Source organism: Nannobrachium achirus, assembly GCF_963921795.1.
Source record: "Nannobrachium achirus genome assembly, chromosome: 12".
NCBI classification, from domain to species: domain Eukaryota; kingdom Metazoa; phylum Chordata; class Actinopteri; order Myctophiformes; family Myctophidae; genus Nannobrachium; species Nannobrachium achirus.
In genome coordinates this window covers 64,697,237-64,718,494 of record NC_137832.1, presented here as the reverse complement: position 1 = coordinate 64,718,494, position 21,258 = coordinate 64,697,237, and the positions used below count along the sequence as shown (strand labels likewise).

At 46.6% G+C, this 21,258-nt stretch overlaps 1 protein-coding gene across 1 annotated transcript in view; it reads left to right on the top strand.

The window, feature by feature from the left end:
• The window catches only part of adgrv1 (adhesion G protein-coupled receptor V1), a gene marked incomplete at both ends in the record, with an annotated part of 385,866 nt that overhangs the window by 163,745 nt on the left and 200,863 nt on the right, over positions 1 to 21,258 (top strand). Inside the window, 11 exons of the mRNA XM_080738840.1 lie at positions 910 to 1,108; positions 1,951 to 2,170; positions 5,183 to 5,425; positions 6,548 to 6,697; positions 7,397 to 7,617; positions 8,186 to 8,474; positions 10,163 to 10,306; positions 15,461 to 15,632; positions 17,006 to 17,147; positions 19,842 to 20,320; positions 20,937 to 21,182. Of these exons, the coding sequence (XP_080594966.1) occupies positions 910 to 1,108; positions 1,951 to 2,170; positions 5,183 to 5,425; positions 6,548 to 6,697; positions 7,397 to 7,617; positions 8,186 to 8,474; positions 10,163 to 10,306; positions 15,461 to 15,632; positions 17,006 to 17,147; positions 19,842 to 20,320; positions 20,937 to 21,182 (2,505 nt within the window). The remainder of the gene's footprint in view (positions 1 to 909; positions 1,109 to 1,950; positions 2,171 to 5,182; positions 5,426 to 6,547; positions 6,698 to 7,396; positions 7,618 to 8,185; positions 8,475 to 10,162; positions 10,307 to 15,460; positions 15,633 to 17,005; positions 17,148 to 19,841; positions 20,321 to 20,936; positions 21,183 to 21,258) is intronic.

Below are 21,258 nucleotides of genomic sequence, written 5' to 3'. Positions count from 1 at the left end.
TGTTTGGATGGATAAGATATGTGTGAATAATATGTAGATCCCGTGTTGTCTTTCTTTGATTCCTTCTTTTTTTGCCTCACCTGTGAGCTCGTGTAGCTCAGTCTGTAGTACATACTGTAGGGCTTAAGTGCCTAAGACACACCTTTTTAGGGTTGCTTTTACATCGATTATTTGCATTACATTGCATTGCATTTATTTGTTCAAGTACTTTTATATTTAAATGTGTTATTGTGACTGAAGGTCGCAGTTTACCATGAAAAATGTCACAGCTTGTCTCTGTGAAGCTGTGTGTGTACACATCTTTACAGTCTATTGGTTGGTTCCCTTGACACATCACTGTGACATCACAGGTGATATCACAGGTGACATCACAGGTGACATCACCTATGTAAAAGTCCATATATGGGTATTCCCCAGAATCCCTTTTATACCCATATGAAGATCCCTAATGTCATCCATATACATCACTGGCCAGATGGCCAAGACATGGCCCATATCTGTGTGGCTGGTTCAGATAGGGATCTCCATGTTTGGGCATAACATATATTGTATGTTGTGATGTCATGGGAACCACTCTAACTGAATGCCTTTTATGCCCATATATGGAGATCCCTGATGTCATCAATATTAAGCCCATATCTAACAGGATTGGGCTTATATGGGAATGCCCATATATGGAGGAAGACAGCCCATATCTGTGCGGCTGGTTCAGACAGGGATCTCCATGTATGGGCATAAAAGGGATGTACTATATTATATACATCACTGGCCAGATGGCCAAGAATTGGTGCGGCCGCATGTCGCCTTGAGGTGTTCCTTTTTTATTAAATATGTATTTTTCTTTCTATAAAGAGCATAGAATGTTCCATTTATAAATCCAGTTTAATTGACTGATTGATTGGTTCACAGTCTTGGAGGAGGCGGGCTCGGTGGTGCTGGTGGTGCTGAGGAGGGTGGGGTCGTATGGAGAGGTGGGGGTCAGCTTCCTGTCCAGAGGGCTGAGCGCCACCCCGGGCCGTGACTACTTCCTGTCCAACGGCTCGCTGACCTTTGCCCCCGGCCAGGACAGAGCAAGCATCAACGTCACCATCCTGGACGACCAGGACTAGTGAGAGAACAACTTGTCTCTGATGTTGTCTGGCGTGCATCATTGTATTAGATCTGCTGTTTCCACACACTTTTATTTAAATAATTAGTCAGGGTACAAAACAATAAAAAACAAAACAAAACTGTGACCCATAAATGATAGATGACTGATGTACAGTATCAGTCATCCTGTATTTCAACTATGTTGCTGATGTCTTTATTTATGGTGCAATCATGTCAATTGTAATTCTATATAATCATGGGTGCCAATTAGCTTGGCTAATTCTTGGTTGCAAATCATGTTCTTCTACTAATGTTTTTTTTAGACCACCAGTAGATGGAAATAGAGGAGGATTGTGTGCATTCAATCAACAATAAAAACCTCATAATATACAGGGCAAATGATGGAGTTTTCAATCAAAGTTAACCGTTAAAAACACTTAAAGGGGAACTAGGCAAGTGTCAACACATTTCCCCCTCCCCTCTATGACAGGCATCAAACAGGTAGTTGTCTTTGATGCTTTCATTGATTAGAGAAATCACTAACGATGACTTGACACTTTTATGGCCTAATCAATGACATCAGTGCACAACCCCTTTGAAGTTCAAAGGGAGCAATTAAGAGCTCTGGCTGAGCTCCCCTCAAAGACAAAAACGTCCCTCCAAGGGATGAATGTAAACATAAACACTGGAACAGAACCAGGGGATGTCTTTCTGCAAAGAAACACCCCAGCACAATAATATAGTGACTGATAAAGGGAAATGACTGCTAGAAAATGTGTATACATATATATAAAAACTAGTTTCCTTAATCCAAGTTATGATTATGAACTGTGGTGTGTGTTCTGTCTGCTCTCCATCCAGTGAGCCAGCGGAGGTGTTCCAGGTGCAGTTGTCGGGGCCCACGGGCGGGGCCGTCCTGGGCGGCGCCGCCGTCGCCACGGTGACCATCGCCAAGAGCGACTCGCTGAGCGGACGCGTGCGCTTCGTCAACGACACCCTGATCACCCTGAGGAACCCCAACAACACCCTGACCCTCACCCTGATGCTGGAGAGGGTGGCAGGGGCCGTGGGCAACGCCACGGTGAGAGACACACCCTCCCCCTCTGACTCTATGCCAGGGGTCTTCAACGTGTTCAGCCCAAGGACCCCTTAGCTGAGAGACAGATGAAGCAGGGACCCCCACAACCTTGTCATAGATTCCATATAGTTTCATTGTTTGACAGCACAATCATCAGTGTTTTTTGGATTCATGTCAATTTGTGTTTCCAGATATATAACCACTTGAACCGTCAATACTTAATAATCTTGACCTTTCACTCTGTACTTAAGCCCTTTGCACACAGGACAGTTGCGTTTTTCCGTTTGCTGTATGAATTAAACGCATTGGATTTGGTGTGCAATGCTGTGCGGAATCGGCGCTGCGGATCCCAAAAGGAGTCATAAAAGGAGTGAGGAGGCACGGTGGCGCAGTGGTTAGCGCTTCGCCTCACAGCTAGAAGGTCCTGGGTTCGATTCCCGCCGGGGGACGCTGTGGGCGCTGGCAGCGTGTTCCTCCTCCACGTCATCAGCGCCCACACCCTAGGTGGGGTTGGCGATAGGGCCTTTCTGTGTGGAGTTTGCATGTTCTCCCCGTGTCTCCTAGGGTTGATACCCTCACAAAAACATGCACGTAATCCTGGTCTCAATAATGCCTCCCCCTGGCCAGCCGGGGCGCCTGATGGAGGGGAAAGGAACTGGTTGGAATAACGTGTTCCTTCCACGCGCTACGTCCAAACCAGGGAAATCTCCACTGTCAGGTGAAAAGAAGCAACTTGGACTCCTCATGCATAGAAGGAAGCATGAGGTCAGTCCGTTGTCTCCCTTGGCGCGGCAGAGGGAGAGCAGAGCCCAGGATTACATAGGCAATAAACCCTTTTGCAAATCCCGCCCCATTCTGCCCTGTTACTATGATGGGACATTAACCCTGGGCAGATTGTTTTTATAGTGGAAGTGGATGGGATTCTTTTTTCCCTTCATAGCCTCATAACAGCTATATAAAGTACCAAAGGAAAAACACCTAGGTGATATTAATAAAAAGGGAAGACAAAGGTACAGTAGTTACATTGCAAAACAGGGGATTTACCCGAAAATATATGTTTTAATTTGTTTAATCCCAGTGGGACAGAATCCTCTTTGCAGATTCTTTTATAGTGGTAGTGGATGCGATTTTTTTTCCCTTCATAGCCTCATTACAGCTATATAAAGTACCACAAAAAACACATCTACGTGATATTAATAAAAAGGGAAGAAAAAGGTACAGTAATTACATAGCAAAACAGTAGTTTTCCCCCGAAAAATAAATGTTTTAATTAGTTTAATCCTCTGGATAAGAGATAGAAAGAGAAGCGCATTGCATCTTGGGTACTAGGAAGAGGACAGAGAGAATGTTTCTCCTCACATAATAGGCTGGCTTTTCGTAATTCTGCCCATTTAAATTATATGTACCCAATCGTGACTCTTAGACCATTGATAAGGTACATGTGAACTAGTTTGTTGAAGCTTATTCGTTATGATGAGCGAGATCGCTTGACGCTTGCCGTCGCTATCACCGTACCGGCCGATCTCCGTGTCGCGCACTGCGGACAGTTTTTGAAAGGCTGAAGCAACATTCTCCACTGCACAAACTCCACCCCCGATAGCAAAAAGTGAATGTTTTTTTCTGGTTGGCCAGTCAGGGAGTCTCAGGGACCAATCAGAAGGCTGACAAACGGTCTATTAGCACTGGGTGAAAAAATGGGTTACAAAATTGTGGGATAAAAATTTAAAAAATAAATAAATAAATAAAAGGAGTGATGAGTTTTTTACCGCATGCGAGACGCACGAATCGAACTGGGTTCGATCGAGAAAAAAACGCACGGCCGCAGCCACTAATTCGGATCCGGTGTGCATGAGGTCGTAGAGAATCATTGTTTTCTTTTTAAAAAATGAAATTGTCTGCTCTGAAAATAGCCGATCTACAAGCTCACAACGCCCCCCAGCACAAGGCGTTGTGAGCTTGTAGATCTGCAATTTTTGGCTAAAGTTCTCTGAATATGGACGCTAGGGTTCAAGTGGTTGATATAAAAAAGGAGAAAAATCACATAAGATTTGAAGGACCCCCTGTAGTAACTCTGAGGACCCCTTGTTTAAGACCCTTGCTCTATGCCACTGGTTCTCTGTTTTTTTTTCCTTCATGTGAACTTGGTAGCAGATCCACAAGCTCTAAACTCCACACTTTCACGTTTCGAGCCTGCGGGTCTGCTACTTTTGACGCTGTAGTATGAAAACATAAAATATCCTTGACATGAAAACATTTGAGAACCGCTGGTCTATTCACCTTATTCCCGGCCCTCTCTATGGAGGCAGCCATTGCCTTTTACAGGGGGCGCTAGAGAGTTTTTCTCTGTGTGCTGCTTCAAAAACATCTTTTCACTTCCTCCCAAGTAAGGAAGTGACACGGAATTGCCTGTTTGCCTGATTTTGCCAAAGAAATAAGCCCAACAGAAAGCAACTAGCCTCAGTTATACTACTTTACATTTACATTTACATTAATAGCAGATCAGCAAGCTCACGATTTGTCACATTGCAACACATTGTGAGCTTGTATATTTGCTATTTAAAAAATATTGAATATTTTTGAAACATTTTAACAACATAAATCTGTGTGGAGGTCCCTGGCACCACATATTTTCAGATGGGGGTCTGCGACTTTGGACATATATGTTAATCTGGGGTCCTTGATATGAAAGGATTTGGGAACCACTGCTTTAAATAATATTAGAAAGTAAGGCAGCCCAATAAGCAACTACACTATTTTTTTTAAAGACACAAATTGCTTATTATAAGCAGACATGGCAACCCAGGTACATTCAGAGCCCAGAGCGCCATCTACTGACACTTTAATGCAAGGACAACAGGAAACCAAATGATGTTTTTCAGGCCAGCTTTTTCAGCCTCTTTCAGGATATGAACAGGAAGCCGGGGGCGGGGCCAGGAATATGGTGAATTGCCCTTTCAAACGACCAGTCTCTGATCCAGTCTCTGATCCAGTCCGGTGCTTGTTTCTATTCAACAGGTTGCTTGGATGATCTTTGGCCCCAACAGCAGGGAGGTCCTGCCGCCGCTCAACACGGACATCAAGGCGCCCGTCAACGGCTCCTTCTACTTCTTGGACGGCGAGGAGGGCACCACCCGCTCCATCACGCTGAAGCTCCTCCCCCACGGCGAGGTGGAGGTGGAGGAGGAGTTCAGGGTGGAGCTCAGCGTCCTGGAGGGGGACCTGGACCTGGACTCCAGCGCAGCCTCCGTCACCATCAAGGTACTGGGATGATGATGGAGCAAAGCTAAACTAAACCTCTGAAACTGAAACGTTTGTAGGATCCACTTCCAGTCCTGATGTGTGATTTGTTAAACGGTGTGAAAGGAGCCGCCCCAGTGTTGTTTTTGACAGCAAATTTTGATTTAGTTTTAGTCATAGTCTTTTGAATAAAATGTAATTTAGTTTTAGTCATAATTTAGTCACTTGAAAAGTTTTAGTTTTAGTCTAATTTTAGTCGACTAAATACATACAATTTTAGGCGACTAAATCTACAGTTAAAATGTATTTTGGCAGGCCTTGATTGCATCGTAATGACTGATTTTACACTTGGTTGTGTGCTGAAAATAGTAGATCTACAACGCGTCTACAACGCGTCGCGCTGCGACGCGTTGTGAGCTTGTAGATCTGCTATTTTCAGCACGCAACACCTGAGAGCAACCAAACATAAAATTACTCTCTTCTCCACTAGTCCCTCCCTAACGTTTTAGTCTAGTTTTTATTTTGTTGATGAAATTGTCAATAGATTTAGTCTTAGTTTTAGTCATCACAGCTTAGTTTTCGTCAGTGAAAGAAACGCAGTTGATAACATTTTTCGTCATAGTTTTAGTCGACGAAATCAACACTGGAGCCCCCCGACACTAGCTCTGATTCCTGATCAATTAACACACAAAAATAAATGATGATGATTTAGTTCCAGGATCGTGTCAAAGGTTGTGTCTAACCTGCGATCTACAGTAAATTAGGGAATTTAAGGACTACAACCGTGACGTGAGGCGGGACTACGGCTGCTATGACGCAATCGCCGTTGCGGACCAAATCGTTAAGCAAACACCGGCGACGGGGTCCCACCCCTTTTACTGACCCTTTGGTTCCCATGGCGCCTAATGTCTCAGTAGAATAAGACGGAGACCAAATACAACCACCCCGATTGTATAAGAACACTCTACTATAGAAAATGGACAAAATGAAATTGTTTTCATTAAAGAAACAAATACCGCTTTAAATCAGAAAATTCACTCCTTCATGGTGCTCTGTCTCTCTCTCTCTCTCTCTCTCTCTCTCTCTCTCTCTCTCTCTCTCTCTCTCTCTCTCTCTCTCTGTCTCTCTGTCTCTCGTCCCCAGATTGAGAAGTTCGGTGATCCTAACGGTATCGTCCAGTTCTCGGCGGCGTCGCTGCCAGAGCGCGTCTACAGCGAACCCACAGAGGAGGAGGGGCCTCGCAACGTCACCCTGGTCATCACACGCAGGGAGGGGGTCATGGGGAACATCACCGTAAGATCAGCAAAACATTGATTGACTGTTTGATTGATTGATTTATTAGTCAGACATGTGAACAGCAAGTGGTCATTGAGGGAAGGGGGAGTGTTACAGTAGTGCTATGGGTTTAGGTGGAGTCTGAAGAGGTGAGTCTTCAGTCCACGGCAGAAGCTAGGGAGTGAGTCTGTAGTTCTAATGGAAGCTAGGGAGTGAGTCTGTAGTTCTAAGTGCGACAGGGAGTTTATTCCACAGTCTGGGGGCCAGGAGGGCAAATTGTCTAGGACGAGTGGATTTTTGTCCTGGGGTTTTTAGCGAGGGTTCAGTCAGCATCCCTGTGTTGGCTGATCTAAGTGCCTACATTGTGCCTGCATTGTGAATTAGCCAGTAGCTATGCCCCTCCCCTAAAAGCTTTTATCCAATGCTAGCCAAGGCTATTGCCAAGGCAAACCTTGGCAAGCAGGAAGTTATTCTAAGCTAGCATTGACCAAAAGCTTTTTGGGAGGGGCATAGCTACTGGCTAATTGTAACTAGTATACAAATGGAACCTTAACGTGATTTGGTTAAGGTCCATGAAACCCGTTAGGGTCCTTACAACGGCTATTTCGTAACTGTAGGGGAAAATTGTTTATTTGAATAGTGAATTAATCTCTCTCTCTCTCTCTCTCTCTCTCTCTCTCTCTCTCTCTCTCGCTCTCTCTCTCTCTCCCCCATCAGGTCCATTGGCAGGTTCAGAGTGAGTCAGAGGTCTCAGGGGACTTCTTGTTCCTGTCGGGCTCTGCTGTGATCCTGGAGGGCCAGAGGGAGGTGGAGGTGGTCCTCATCCTGATGCCCGACACCCTGCCCGAGCTGGAGGAGATCTACACCGTCCTGCTCACCTCCGTGGAGGGTGGTGCCACCCTGGAAGCCAACCCCAACCGCACCGCCACCCGCATCAGGTTCACTGTGTTATTTAACCCATTCAGAACGGGTACACTATATTGTGTATTATTATTTTATGCTTTAACTATTAAAAAAATAGCAGATATACAAGCTCACAGCGCGGCACCGAGTGCCGCACTGTGAGCTTGTAGATCTGCTATTTTTGAAAAATAGTGAACATTTGAATTTTGACCCAATTTTGACCTGATTCTATAAGTGTCTTTTGAAAAATCTATGTTTCTACTGTATGTCAGCAATCTGGCCAGCCATCGTCAAAGAAAAGTGAGTCACTTATTAACTGGAGCTCAGTCTGTTCTGGAGAGACTATCTCAGTGGTTCTTTTTCATGTGAAGGACCCCCAAAATTATATGTACCGGGTATTTGGCCACAACGCGTCGCATCGTGATGCGTTGTAGATCTGCTATTTCCACTACTTTTTGAAGTTTTTGAAACCATATGAACATTTCTCAACATAGAAACGATTATGACGATTATGCAAAAATAATTGCGATTACCTCAAATAATTGCGATTAGACGATTATGTAATAATTGTACGGTTGCTTCCTCCCCCTCCCCCCCCCCCAGGGTGGGCGCCAACGACGAGCCCCACGGCGTGTTCCTCCTGGACCCCGCCCTGCAGGGCGTGGAGGTGCTGGGCTCAGGGCCCAACGTCAGCAGGGTCCTAGTGCTCACCGTGTCGCGGCTGGCCGGGCCGTTCGGCAGCGCCAGCGTGGGCTACAGGATCAGCGGGGGAGGGGAGGAGGACGGGGGTCCTCTGGGGGACGGGGGTCCTCTGGGGGACCAGGCTGAAGGACGGCTGCTGGTCAGAGACGGAGAGACGTCCGCCTCCGTCACCCTGTCCATCAGCAGCCAGGTTAGACTGATGAGGATGAGGGTCACAGTGGTTTCAACACCATAATAGCTTTTAGTCAGGGGTCTTCCAACATTTTCAGGCCAAGGACCCCAATTTGTGCTTTCAGATATTTAAAGGAGACTTTGCCACTTTTCAACCTATCTTCATATAATAGGTCCGGCTGCCCTACAAAGGCAGAGTGCAGTAACTACGTTTTCGGACACACCGACTTATTTGTGTCACCCAAAGGTCAAATTAGCCTTCATGATATTGGGGGATGAACAATTAGCTCAAGAACAGATATACAATCAGTGTAATATCACTTAAATGCCTTTATCTCATTTGGCTGATAAGCTGTAACACTTTTAAACCCATTTTTTGGTGAAATTCAGGAACGTAGTTACTGCACTCTGCCTTTATAGGGCAAACTGTTCATAATAAAATTGCAAAAGAAATGTTTACTCAGTCCAAGTCTCTTAGAGAGCTGTGGGAAGTTCAGAAATCCAGTCTTGTGACATCATCGTTTGACAGATTCTTTTTTTTAAACAATATTTTTGAAAACATATTTTAGATTTTTATTATTGCGAGAACAACAGCTTCCACTTTAACATTGCAACTTTTCAGGAATAGAAAGCCTGCATTTTCTATTGGCTTGGATTCCCCATCGATGATGTCACAAGACTATGGATTTCTGAACTTCCCACAGCTCTCCTAAGAGGCTTGGACCGAGTCGTTTATTTTTGCAATTTTATTATGAACATTTGTGAGGACCTATTATATGAAGATATGTTGAAAAGTGGTGAAGTAATCCTTTAACCACTTGAACCGTCAATACTTAATAAACTTGATGTTTCACACTGTACTTAGTCTGCTCTTTTTCCCCACTACACCAAAGCTCTTTGCCGAAAATAGCCGATCTACAAGCTCACAATGCCTCGCAGCGCGAGGCGTTGTGAGCTATCTGCTATTTCTGGCTAAAGTTAACGGAATATGTATACCGGTATATGGATATGGATATATTATATAATATAAAAAGGAGGAAACAAACGTTCTATCACTCAAAGATTTGGAGGACCCCCTGTAGTAACTATGAGGACCCACTAGGGGTCCCGGACCCCCTGTTGAAGACCCCAGCTTGAGGCCTTTTTAATCTTAACAATTCTTGATTTGCCAGGAAAGCAATTTGATAGAATAATCGCTAAGAAATTTGGTTGTTGCATTTTTTTAAAGATTCGTGAAAATGTTTGAAAGTATTCTGCTTATTGTTGCTGTCGGGTGGAAACCGCCTTATGCCCAAAACGGTTACGCTTCAGGATTGAAATTCAAAAATATCGAAAGCGGCAGATCTACAAGCTCAAAACGTGTCGCTTTGTGCTGTGTTTCGAGCTTGTGGATCTGCTACTTTTGATGCTTTTGTGTGCTGCAGTAGTGTGATCAAGTGGGGCATTAATTTAATTTATGAAGATAACACAAAAAGTTAGAATAAGAGGTTTCTGCCAGACAGCAACGTTATGTAAGACATGTTGACCAAGACTAGAACTAAGGACATTTTCACTGTGATTTTAGTTGGTTTTCTTAACACACAATGCAGTTTCAGTTAACGTTTTCTTGTTTTCATTTTCATCTCTCAGCTAACTCAAATGTTTTGCCAATTTCTATTGGTTTTAGTTATTTTGTTAGTTACAGCGCCCCTTGCTGTGTGTCTCTAGGTGTTCCTCTCGGTGGGGGAGAACTTCTCCGTGGAGCTGACAGACGTCACCCTGGTGGGTCCTCTCCTCGGCCCCCCACCCCGTCTCCAGGAGGACTCCAGTGCTGCTGTGGTCACCGTACCAGAGGAGGCTGCTAGTTCTGAGGTGAGTCTCACTCTGTGGTCACCGTCCCAGAGGAGGCTGCTAGTTCTGAGGTGAGTCTCACTCTGTGGTCACCGTCCCAGAGGAGGCTGCTAGTTCTGAGGTGAGTCTGCTGTGGTCACCGTCCCAGAGGAGGCTGCTAGTTCTGAGGTGAGTCTCACTCTGTGGTCACCGTCCCAGAGGAGGCTGCTAGTTCTGAGGTGAGTCTCACTCTGTGGTCACCGTCCCAGAGGAGGCTGCTAGTTCTGAGGTGAGTCTGCTGTGGTCACCGTACCAGAGGAGGCTGCTAGTTCTGAGGTGAGTCTCACTCTGTGGTCACCGTCCCAGAGGAGGCTGCTAGTTCTGAGGTGAGTCTGCTGTGGTCACCGTACCAGAGGAGGCTGCTAGTTCTGAGGTGAGTCTGCTGTGGTCACCGTACCAGAGGAGGCTGCTAGTTCTGAGGTGAGTCTCACTCTGTGGTCACCGTACCAGAGGAGGCTGCTAGTTCTGAGGTGAGTCTCACTCTGTGGTCACCGTACCAGAGGAGGCTGCTAGTTCTGAGGTGAGTCTGCTGTGGTCACCGTACCAGAGGAGGCTGCTAGTTCTGAGGTGAGTCTCACTCTGTGGTCACCGTCCCAGAGGAGGCTGCTAGTTCTGAGGTGAGTCTGCTGTGGTCACCGTACCAGAGGAGGCTGCTAGTTCTGAGGTGAGTCTGCTGTGGTCACCGTACCAGAGGAGGCTGCTAGTTCTGAGGTGAGTCTCACTCTGTGGTCACCGTACCAGAGGAGGCTGCTAGTTCTGAGGTGAGTCTCACTCTGTGGTCACCGTACCAGAGGAGGCTGCTAGTTCTGAGGTGAGTCTCACTCTGTGGTCACCGTACCAGAGGAGGCTGCTAGTTCTGAGGTGAGTCTCACTCTGTGGTCACCGTACCAGAGGAGGCTGCTAGTTCTGAGGTGAGTCTGCTGTGGTCACCGTCCCAGAGGAGGCTGCTAGTTCTGAGGTGAGTCTCACTCTGTGGTCACCGTACCAGAGGAGGCTGCTAGTTCTGAGGTGAGTCTCACTCTGTGGTCACCGTACCAGAGGAGGCTGCTAGTTCTGAGGTGAGTCTCACTCTGTGGTCACCGTACCAGAGGAGGCTGCTAGTTCTGAGGTGAGTCTGCTGTGGTCACCGTACCAGAGGAGGCTGCTAGTTCTGAGGTGAGTCTGCTGTGGTCACCGTCCCAGAGGAGGCTGCTAGTTCTGAGGTGAGTCTGCTGTGGTCACCGTCCCAGAGGAGGCTGCTAGTTCTGAGGTGAGTCTGCTGTGGTCACCGTACCAGAGGAGGCTGCTAGTTCTGAGGTGAGTCTGCTGTGGTCACCGTCCCAGAGGAGGCTGCTAGTTCTGAGGTGAGTCTGCTGTGGTCACCGTACCAGAGGAGGCTGCTAGTTCTGAGGTGAGTCTGCTGTGGTCACCGTACCAGAGGAGGCTGCTAGTTCTGAGGTGAGTCTCACTCTGTGGTCACCGTACCAGAGGAGGCTGCTAGTTCTGAGGTGAGTCTCACTCTGTGGTCACCGTACCAGAGGAGGCTGCTAGTTCTGAGGTGAGTCTCACTCTGTGGTCACCGTACCAGAGGAGGCTGCTAGTTCTGAGGTGAGTCTCACTCTGTGGTCACCGTACCAGAGGAGGCTGCTAGTTCTGAGGTGTGTCTCACTCTGTGGTCACCGTACCAGAGGAGGCTGCTAGTTCTGAGGTGAGTCTCACTCTGTGGTCACCGTACCAGAGGAGGCTGCTAGTTCTGAGGTGAGTCTCACTCTGTGGTCACCGTACCAGAGGAGGCTGCTAGTTCTGAGGTGAGTCTGCTGTGGTCACCGTACCAGAGGAGGCTGCTAGTTCTGAGGTGAGTCTGCTGTGGTCACCGTCCCAGAGGAGGCTGCTAGTTCTGAGGTGAGTCTGCTGTGGTCACCGTCCCAGAGGAGGCTGCTAGTTCTGAGGTGAGTCTGCTGTGGTCACCGTACCAGAGGAGGCTGCTAGTTCTGAGGTGAGTCTGCTGTGGTCACCGTCCCAGAGGAGGCTGCTAGTTCTGAGGTGAGTCTGCTGTGGTCACCGTACCAGAGGAGGCTGCTAGTTCTGAGGTGAGTCTGCTGTGGTCACCGTACCAGAGGAGGCTGCTAGTTCTGAGGTGAGTCTCACTCTGTGGTCACCGTACCAGAGGAGGCTGCTAGTTCTGAGGTGAGTCTCACTCTGTGGTCACCGTACCAGAGGAGGCTGCTAGTTCTGAGGTGAGTCTCACTCTGTGGTCACCGTACCAGAGGAGGCTGCTAGTTCTGAGGTGAGTCTCACTCTGTGGTCACCGTACCAGAGGAGGCTGCTAGTTCTGAGGTGTGTCTCACTCTGTGGTCACCGTACCAGAGGAGGCTGCTAGTTCTGAGGTGAGTCTCACTCTGTGGTCACCGTACCAGAGGAGGCTGCTAGTTCTGAGGTGAGTCTCACTCTGTGGTCACCGTACCAGAGGAGGCTGCTAGTTCTGAGGTGAGTCTCACTCTGTGGTCACCGTACCAGAGGAGGCTGCTAGTTCTGAGGTGAGTCTCACTCTGTGGTCACCGTACCAGAGGAGGCTGCTAGTTCTGAGGTGAGTCTCACTCTGTGGTCACCGTACCAGAGGAGGCTGCTAGTTCTGAGGTGAGTCTCACTCTGTGGTCACCGTACCAGAGGAGGCTGCTAGTTCTGAGGTGAGTCTCACTCTGTGGTCACCGTACCAGAGGAGGCTGCTAGTTCTGAGGTGAGTCTCACTCTGTGGTCACCGTACCAGAGGAGGCTGCTAGTTCTGAGGTGAGTCTCACTCTGTGGTCACCGTACCAGAGGAGGCTGCTAGTTCTGAGGTGAGTCTCACTCTGTGGTCACCGTACCAGAGGAGGCTGCTAGTTCTGAGGTGATGCTCACTCACAGGCCCATTGCTCTAAGGCCCCAACAAATAATGATAATAATAATAATAATAATACAAATAAAATAACAATATCAATAAATAAATAAAACACCTTCAACCAGCGATATCAACGATTCAAAATATAATTGCCATTGAGGTTAGTTTAATATGAACGAATATCTCAGTCATGATAAACTTTTTATTATTCTTATGGTTATCATGCTCCTCTTTTACCTTGTTCTGTAAAGCACTTTGTAACCTTGTTTGGAAAATCAATTCATTATCATTAATGCTGATAAATCCTACCTACTGTATTCATAAAAGCATTATTAAAGTACAAAATAACCTTTAGATCATTTTAGCGAGTTATGCATGAACTGTGCAGCAAGCAGCCTTAACATTAATACTACAACTACCACAATGCATTGCGCGTAGCACGTGACTCATCATCAATTCCTCCGTGCTGGTTTTACCTTTTGCTTGTTTTTTTAACAACTTCAGAAGTTTTCTTCGGTCAGAAACTTTTTGTCTTGAATTATGAATTATGTCATTGAAACACTCCTCTGTGTCTGGACTCCATCTGGAACACACGTTATAGTGAGAGGTTTTCACCTGAGCTGTTCAACACAACAAGGTAAATAAAAATGATTAATATCATTGTAGTCAAACAACAATAAAACTACTTCAGCTCTGCTAAAACAGCACTTTTTTGACAACAGTTGGTTTGTGACTCATGCTGCTTGCAATCAGTGTCACTTGTCTTTCTTCTTGCTAGACATACAGCCAGTAACATTACTCTGTTCTACCGACTGGCCCACATTTCATTGACGTATTAAAAGAAACCAAACCACACTTTACCACAGAAAGAATAATATCCACATTGCATGCTTGCTGAACTCTTGTTGGCCACCAGAGGGCAGACTTTGACCAACTTCTCTGCAGTTGGTTACCATAGCATAGCATGTTAAGCGTACATTCAGCCATCTATCTAAGTAACCGAGTTAGTGCTTCATTCCAAGGGAACATGGAACTGGTTTTATGGCAGGGCTTCTGTAACAAAACAGAGCTATAATAACTAAATCACAGAAACAAAACATGATACTATTTAACCACATTGACCTGGTATGCACCTCAGCTTGTATGCACTGTGGTATCCATGACATCAGAAGGATATAAACACAGACACATCAGGCTATAAACGGGGTGATGGACCTCTGGTACACATGCAGACTTAAAGGGCCATTTCACCTCTGGGACAACCAGATCTTATTTTATTGTTGTTTGGGACATGATCAACACAATCCTGAGTTATATTTTGTGTTCAATCTGTGTTTTTAGATATTTTAGTATTTCAGCATGCTACAAAGCATCATATGATGCTTTGAACACAAAAAATAACTCAGGATTGTGTTGATCCTGTCCCAAACAACAATAAAATAAGATCTGGTTGTCCCAGAGGTTAAATGGCCCTTTAATGAACCTGTCATCATCTCACCTTCCTGCCTGTCTCTCTCCTGGACGCCTTCACCAATTCTCAGCCTGTCTTTATATAAACTATAGTCTTTATATAAACTATAGTCTTTATATAGGCTATAATAGTCCTCTCTAATGCACATGATACAACGGGACTGCAAAAACGTTTGCAGAAAATAGCTGCGCTTGTTGGCGGGCTATTTTTAGCGCACATGTTCAATATAGTGTGAAAACAAAGTCACTAGTATGGAGCTTGGGTGACTCGGGCAACCCAGTATAGGGTTTAAGTGGTAGCGTTTTACCCCACTACTTATTCTGTACTCATTCTCCACCCTTACTTACAGTATCTTTGTTCCATGGAGCCTGTAGCACTTGCCATAGCCTTGACGATGAGGCAGTCTTATGCAAAGGTTAAACATGTCATTAGATAACACATACAATTTAGAATGTTATTTAGACTATGCAAGTTTCATTTGTTGACCATGGGATACTATAATTTATTTATTTTATTGATGACTATCTCTATGCATTTGAAGTATTACCTTGTGTTTACCTTGGATACTTTAAGTCACTCTATATGGATTAAGTCTGCTAAATGCCTAAATATTATATTGTCATCACTACAGCAGTGCTGCTCTGACAACTGAGTTTCTCTCTGGATCAGTGAAGGTCTATGTATGGCTGTGTGTCTCCAGGTTGGCTTTGCCTCCCTGGCTCTGCGGGTGTTCAACCCTAACCCTAGGGGTCCCGGACCCCCTGTTGAAGACCCCTGCTCTACATTATGTGTGTGTGTGTGTCTCCAGGTTGGCTTTGCCTCCCTGGCTCTGCGGGTGTTCAACGTGGAGACGGGGCGGTGCCAGGCGGAGGTGAGGCGAACAGGGCTGTTCGGGGGGGTCAGCGTGGAGTGGAGGGCAGGGTACCCACCGGGACACGCCCCTCTAGGAGTCGGTCCTGGGGTCGTCACCCCCAGCTCAGGTAAGACGTCTAGTTTGATACAAGGATATAGAAATCTAGACCTGTGGTTCTCAAACTAACTTGTTCCAAGGACCCCCAAATGTATATCTATTTGGATGGGGACCCCCATCTGAATAGTTTGTTTTTGTTGCTGCCAGGGATCCCCAGAAAAGAGATTTTCACTTTCAGAAAATAGCAGATGTACAAGCTCGTATATCTGCTATTGGGGTTCCCCGTACCCCACTTTGAGAACCACTGATCCAGACATATAGATCAGGGATTCCCAAACCTTTTTGTCTCAGGGCACCCCATGAATATTTTTTTTATCCGAGGCACCCCTACATTATAATTTTCACTCCCAGCACCTTATATTTATGGCATATCGTTCGTCGTTGTCGGGTGGAAACCTTGTATGTCCAAAACCGTTCGTTTTGTATTTATCATCTATAAAATGTACTAAACTAGTGAAAACAGCCGATCTACAACGTGCTTCTAGACCGGCTTGTAAATCGGCTGTTTTCACTAGTTTTGTGCGACAGTCTTGTATGATGAAGCAGGGCTTTGAAACTTGGAGATACGAGGTTTCTGCCCGACAGTGACGATATTTTAGTGATTATGTTGCGAGGAAAATGTTGAGATAACAGCCATTTTGGTTAGAACTGACTGAAAATAACTTTGTACTTCAAGTTTAAAATGATACTATATATTTTTCCAAGTGTACACATAAATTCCAAATATTATCAAATGATCTCGCGGCACCCCTGGACTGCCTTCACGGCACCCCAGGGTGCACCGTCACCCCAGGGTGCACCGTCACCCACTTTGAAAACCCCTGATATAGTTGAACGAAAAAGGAAAAAGAAAAGAAAAAGTGAAACGTCCGTCTGTGGACTTCTTAGTCCACAGAAGCCTCAAGCTGTGATGGACCAGAAAGACGTCAGTTCCAACTGAGATGATGTCGTCTCTGTCGGGTAGAAACCTCATATGTCCAAAACTATCACTTTTCAAATTCAGAAACAGCAAAAGTAGCAGATCGAGTTCGAGCTTGTAGATCTGCTACTTTTGGTGCTTTTGTGTGATGCCCGACAGCAACGATATCGTTGTTGTCGGACGGAAACCTTTTATGTCCAAAACCGTTTGTTTTATATTTATGATTTTAAAAATGATTTAAACGAGTGAAAATAGCCGAACTACAAGCACACAACGCCTTGCGTCGCGAGGCGTTGTGTGCTTGTAGATCGGCTGTTTTCACTAGTTTTGTGCGACTGTCTTGTACGATGAAGCAGGGCTTTGCTTTACGAAAAAACTTACACATTTGAAACTTAGAGATACAAGGTTTCTTCCCGACAGCAACGATAATGCTTCCTTTCTTGCTCTGTGTTGTCTCTGCTCAGGCACGGTGACCCTGGCCCACGGGGAGAGGAGTAAAGTGGTGCCTCTCACAGCCGTGCCCGACGGGTCTCAGATGTACGCCTTCGCCATCCATCTGACTGCTGCCAACTCCACTGCTGCTGCCGCAGGCTCCGTCAGACTCCGGTAAGGCTTTCAACATGGCCAATAGACCTATTTAAACCCGCCACTTTGTTTCCGTCTCCGCCCCTCTCTGTCACTCTCTGCAGCTGAAACACTCATCCATGCCTTCATCGCATCCCGCCTCGACTATTGCAACAGTATCCTCCACGGCACCGCCTCCAATGTCCTCAATAAACTACAATATGTCCAGAACTCTGCTGCCCGCCTGCTCACCAGTACCCGCTCAAGAGTCCATATTACACCTGTCCTCTGTGACCTTCACTGGCTCCCAGTCAAACACAGAATCCACTTCAAAGTACTCCTAAACACCTATAAAGCACTAAACCACCTCGCTCCTCCATACCTCCGTGATCTCCTGGAACCCTACACCCCATCCCGCTCCCTCAGGTCTGCTGACGCACACCTCCTTGTTGTCCCCACCACCAATAAACGTACCTGGGGCGACAGAGCTTTCGTTTTTTGGTCAGAGGCCTTCTTCTACTTCAAGATGTTTAAAGTCCACTGGAACATTTTGACTAGTTTTTGTTTGTTTCTTTCTGTTGTCATGGCTGTCAGTTCCCACCTGACGTTGTGTGGGAGTCCAGACTGCTGCAGACCAAACTGAAGAACTGCTAGCTTGCATAACGTCTTCAGACTAGGACTGAAGTGTAAGATGTGTAAGATGAGGTCTGTTCCAAAGAGGATGACACGATCTCCCACAATGCAACAGCAGATTGTACCCAACCAACCCGGGCCTTTCCCCTTCGGCTCAACCTTCTTCCAGGAGAAGGTCTTGGGATTTAATTTCCACAGATCATTGAAGCGCTGTTTCAGATCAATGTGGCCTCCACCAAATATGTACAGCTCTCCATTGTAGACAAAGGCTGCATGACCGTGACGTTGTTCTGGAAGAATCTGTGCAGAAGGTGTGATCAGCCAACAGTTGGTCTCTGTGTCAAACACTCTGATGTTGTTGTCCTGGTGCCCAAAGCCCCCAAATACAAACATCTTTGTCCCGATGATGGTGGCAGAGTGACGTGTTGAAACAGGTGGTGGAGTGCCTCTGGTGTTAAGTAAAGACCAGACCATTGTGCTGGTGTCCAACTTGTAGATGTCATTAGTGGATCCAGTCAGCTGGTTCCATCCTCCTTGGATAAAAATGACCTTCCCTAGAACACAGGCTGAGTGGCCGTACCTCGCCTCTGGAACAGTTCCAGAAACCTTGGGCTTGAACCATCTGTGGGTGTCCACATCAAATGCATAAAGAACGTTGTCCAAGTCCCCAGTGATGAAAAAACAGTTGTTGTCATCAACTTTAGTCTTACAATTCACCAGCCCTCCCCAGATGTAGATGATATCTTCTATCAGTACAGCTGTGTGTCTGTAGTGCATGGAGGGAACCTCAAGGGAACATTCTCCTCTTCCACTGGTCACTGGAGGCAACGTCATCCAGCACAAAGTCACTGTGTTGAAGACGGGAACATCAATCTGATCCTTGTTGTTGTAGGTCTTCTTGTTACAGAAGAACCCTCCAAATGAATACACCTTGTCCTCCACTGGTCCAGCAGCACAACCAAAGAAGCCGTGTGTCTGTGGTCCTCTCTTCAGAGGCAGCGACCAGCACAGCATCTCTATTTCTCCGTGTCCCTGTAGCTCTCTTGGTCTTCCTTTGTATCTCAAACTGTCCCTTTGTGTCTCTCTGTGTCTCTCTGTCCACTTCTCTGTATCAGTGTCGCTGCGCTGCCTTAATACAATAATCTCTCATAAATATTCCTCTCGTCGTCTCTCTAGACGTTTGCAGCATCTTTATATACTGTAGGCTGACCAGGCTCTGGTCTGATGTCACTCAGAACACAAAGTGATGTCATCCATGTGGGACAACACTGATTTGTGCAGGTGTTCCTTCTTTTCTTTAATTGCACATGAACAACTAGAAAGATGAAGCTCTGGGAAATTACAAGTGTGGTTACAAGGAATACGCTGGGAATTGACTTGGAAAGGAGTCAGCTTAGGTGGTTGGGGAATCTAGTACGGATGCCCCCCGAGTGCCTTCCTAGGAAGGTCCTCGATGCGCGTCCCACTGGGAGGAGACCCCGTGGCAGACCAAAGACCAGATGGAGGGATTATATCTCCAAACTGGCTTGGGAACGCCTCGGTATGCTCCCTGAGGGAGTGGAGGAAGTTGCTCAGGATAAGGAAATCTGGAGGTCTCAGTTGAAACTGTTACCCCCGCGACCCGATTCCGGATAAGCGGTTGAAGATGGATGGATGGATGGATGGATGGATGGATGGATGGATGGATGAATGCTGTCTTACCATTTGTCCCTTTCATGCCCATATATGGATATCTCTATATCTGTCAGTCCTTGTCCATCTTTGCCCATATACAGGTATGTGGAGATCCCTGATGTCATCGTTATATGCCCAAATATAGGCATACTGATATGCCCATATGGGAGTTTTTGCATTTTCCCATTCAAGTCAACAGAGAAAATGTATTCACTAAGAAATTAAAGGGTGTTCAATAGCACATATTTATGAAAAATAAAGAGGGCCAATCGGGTGGAGTTAGCTGGTTTGGCAGAAAGTGTGGAGTTAGGAGGTTGTGTCCCAAACGACCAGAGGGCACACCATTGCGCTCAGTTCCTCCATATATCTGGGGAAAAAATTACCCCCAAAAATGACCCGGTCCCCTATGTCCCCATCTCTTGTCTGTAGGCGAGGTTTCACGGTGACGGAGGTGGAGCCTCTGGGAGTGTACCAGTTCTCGTCCGACACTCGCCACCTGGTGGTGGAGGAGGACATCGGGACCATCACGCTGTACGTGCAGCGTCTCTACGGCGCCCGCAGCAACGCCACCACGCTGTGGTACGAGACACTGGCGGGCAGCGCCGTGGCGGGGGAGGACTTCGTGGGCGCACGAGACCGGCTGGTCTTCGACTCGCCGCTGCAGACGGCCGCGGCGCTCCGCCTGTCCGTCCTGGACGACGCGCTGCCCGAGTCCGACGAGCACTTCTACGTCAACCTGACGGACGTCTACGACCTCGCCGCGCCGCTGGCCGGCGACGACGCCTATCCTCGCCTCCACCCCGAGCACCGCGTCGCCACGGTCACCGTCCAGGCTAGCGACGGCGGCCAGAGCGTGACCGTCGGCCCGACCGCCGGCCCAGAGGGAACAACAGGCGGTCCAGAGCAAGGTTAGAAGAGTTTTGGGTTTTTCATTATAGTTAGTTTTAGTTAGTTTAGACTTTTTTCTAATTCAGTTAGTTATAATTAGGGACATTAGTTAGTTACCGGTAATTAGTTTTTAGAGCGTGTTTGCTAGTTTTGATTTGTTTTTGTTTTTGTGACAATGCTTAGTTTAAGTGTTAGTTTTATTTATTTTTTCTTCATACTTTGGGTTAATTATCAGGTGCAGGATTTAAAAAGGTCAAAGTGAGTATGTCTATCGGGTTATAAAAACTCAACAAAAGATACAATTTAAAAATATATATATTCAGTTACTGTTGGTAACGAGAAAAACTATGTAAAACTAATGGCATTTTGTCTATAATGTTTGTTAGTTTTAGTTAGTTTTGTAAACACACAATTCAATTAGTTATCGTGTAATTGTTTTAATTATAGTTTTTAGTTAGTTTAGTTTATAATGTTTTTTCCAGTTTTAGTGTTGGTTATTTAGTGAGTTCTCGTTAACTATAACATCCTTGGTCCAGAGAGGACTAACTATAACTATAACTTGTTAACTATAACATCCTTGGTCCAGAGAGGACTAACTATAACTATAACTTGTTAACTATAACATCCTTGGTCCAGAGAGGACGACCGCCGGCCCGGAGGAGGGGACGACCTTCGGCCCAGACGTGACCTTTGGCCCGAACGCGACCTTGGGCCCCAACGTGACGGTTGGGGTGACCCTGCTGAGCATCGGGCCGGTCGTGGTGCAGACGGCCGAGGACCGAGACGACACCACCCAGCAGGACAGGAGGGTGGTGCTGAGGGTCCGAAGGTCCGACGGCGGCGCGGCCGGCGACGTGAGGGTCCGCGTCCAGGCCTACGGAGGTGTGTGTTCGTTTTACTCATCCTGTATGCTTTGTTGTCACTCTTAGTCTGTACTGTGTCTTAGTGTTTTTATTTG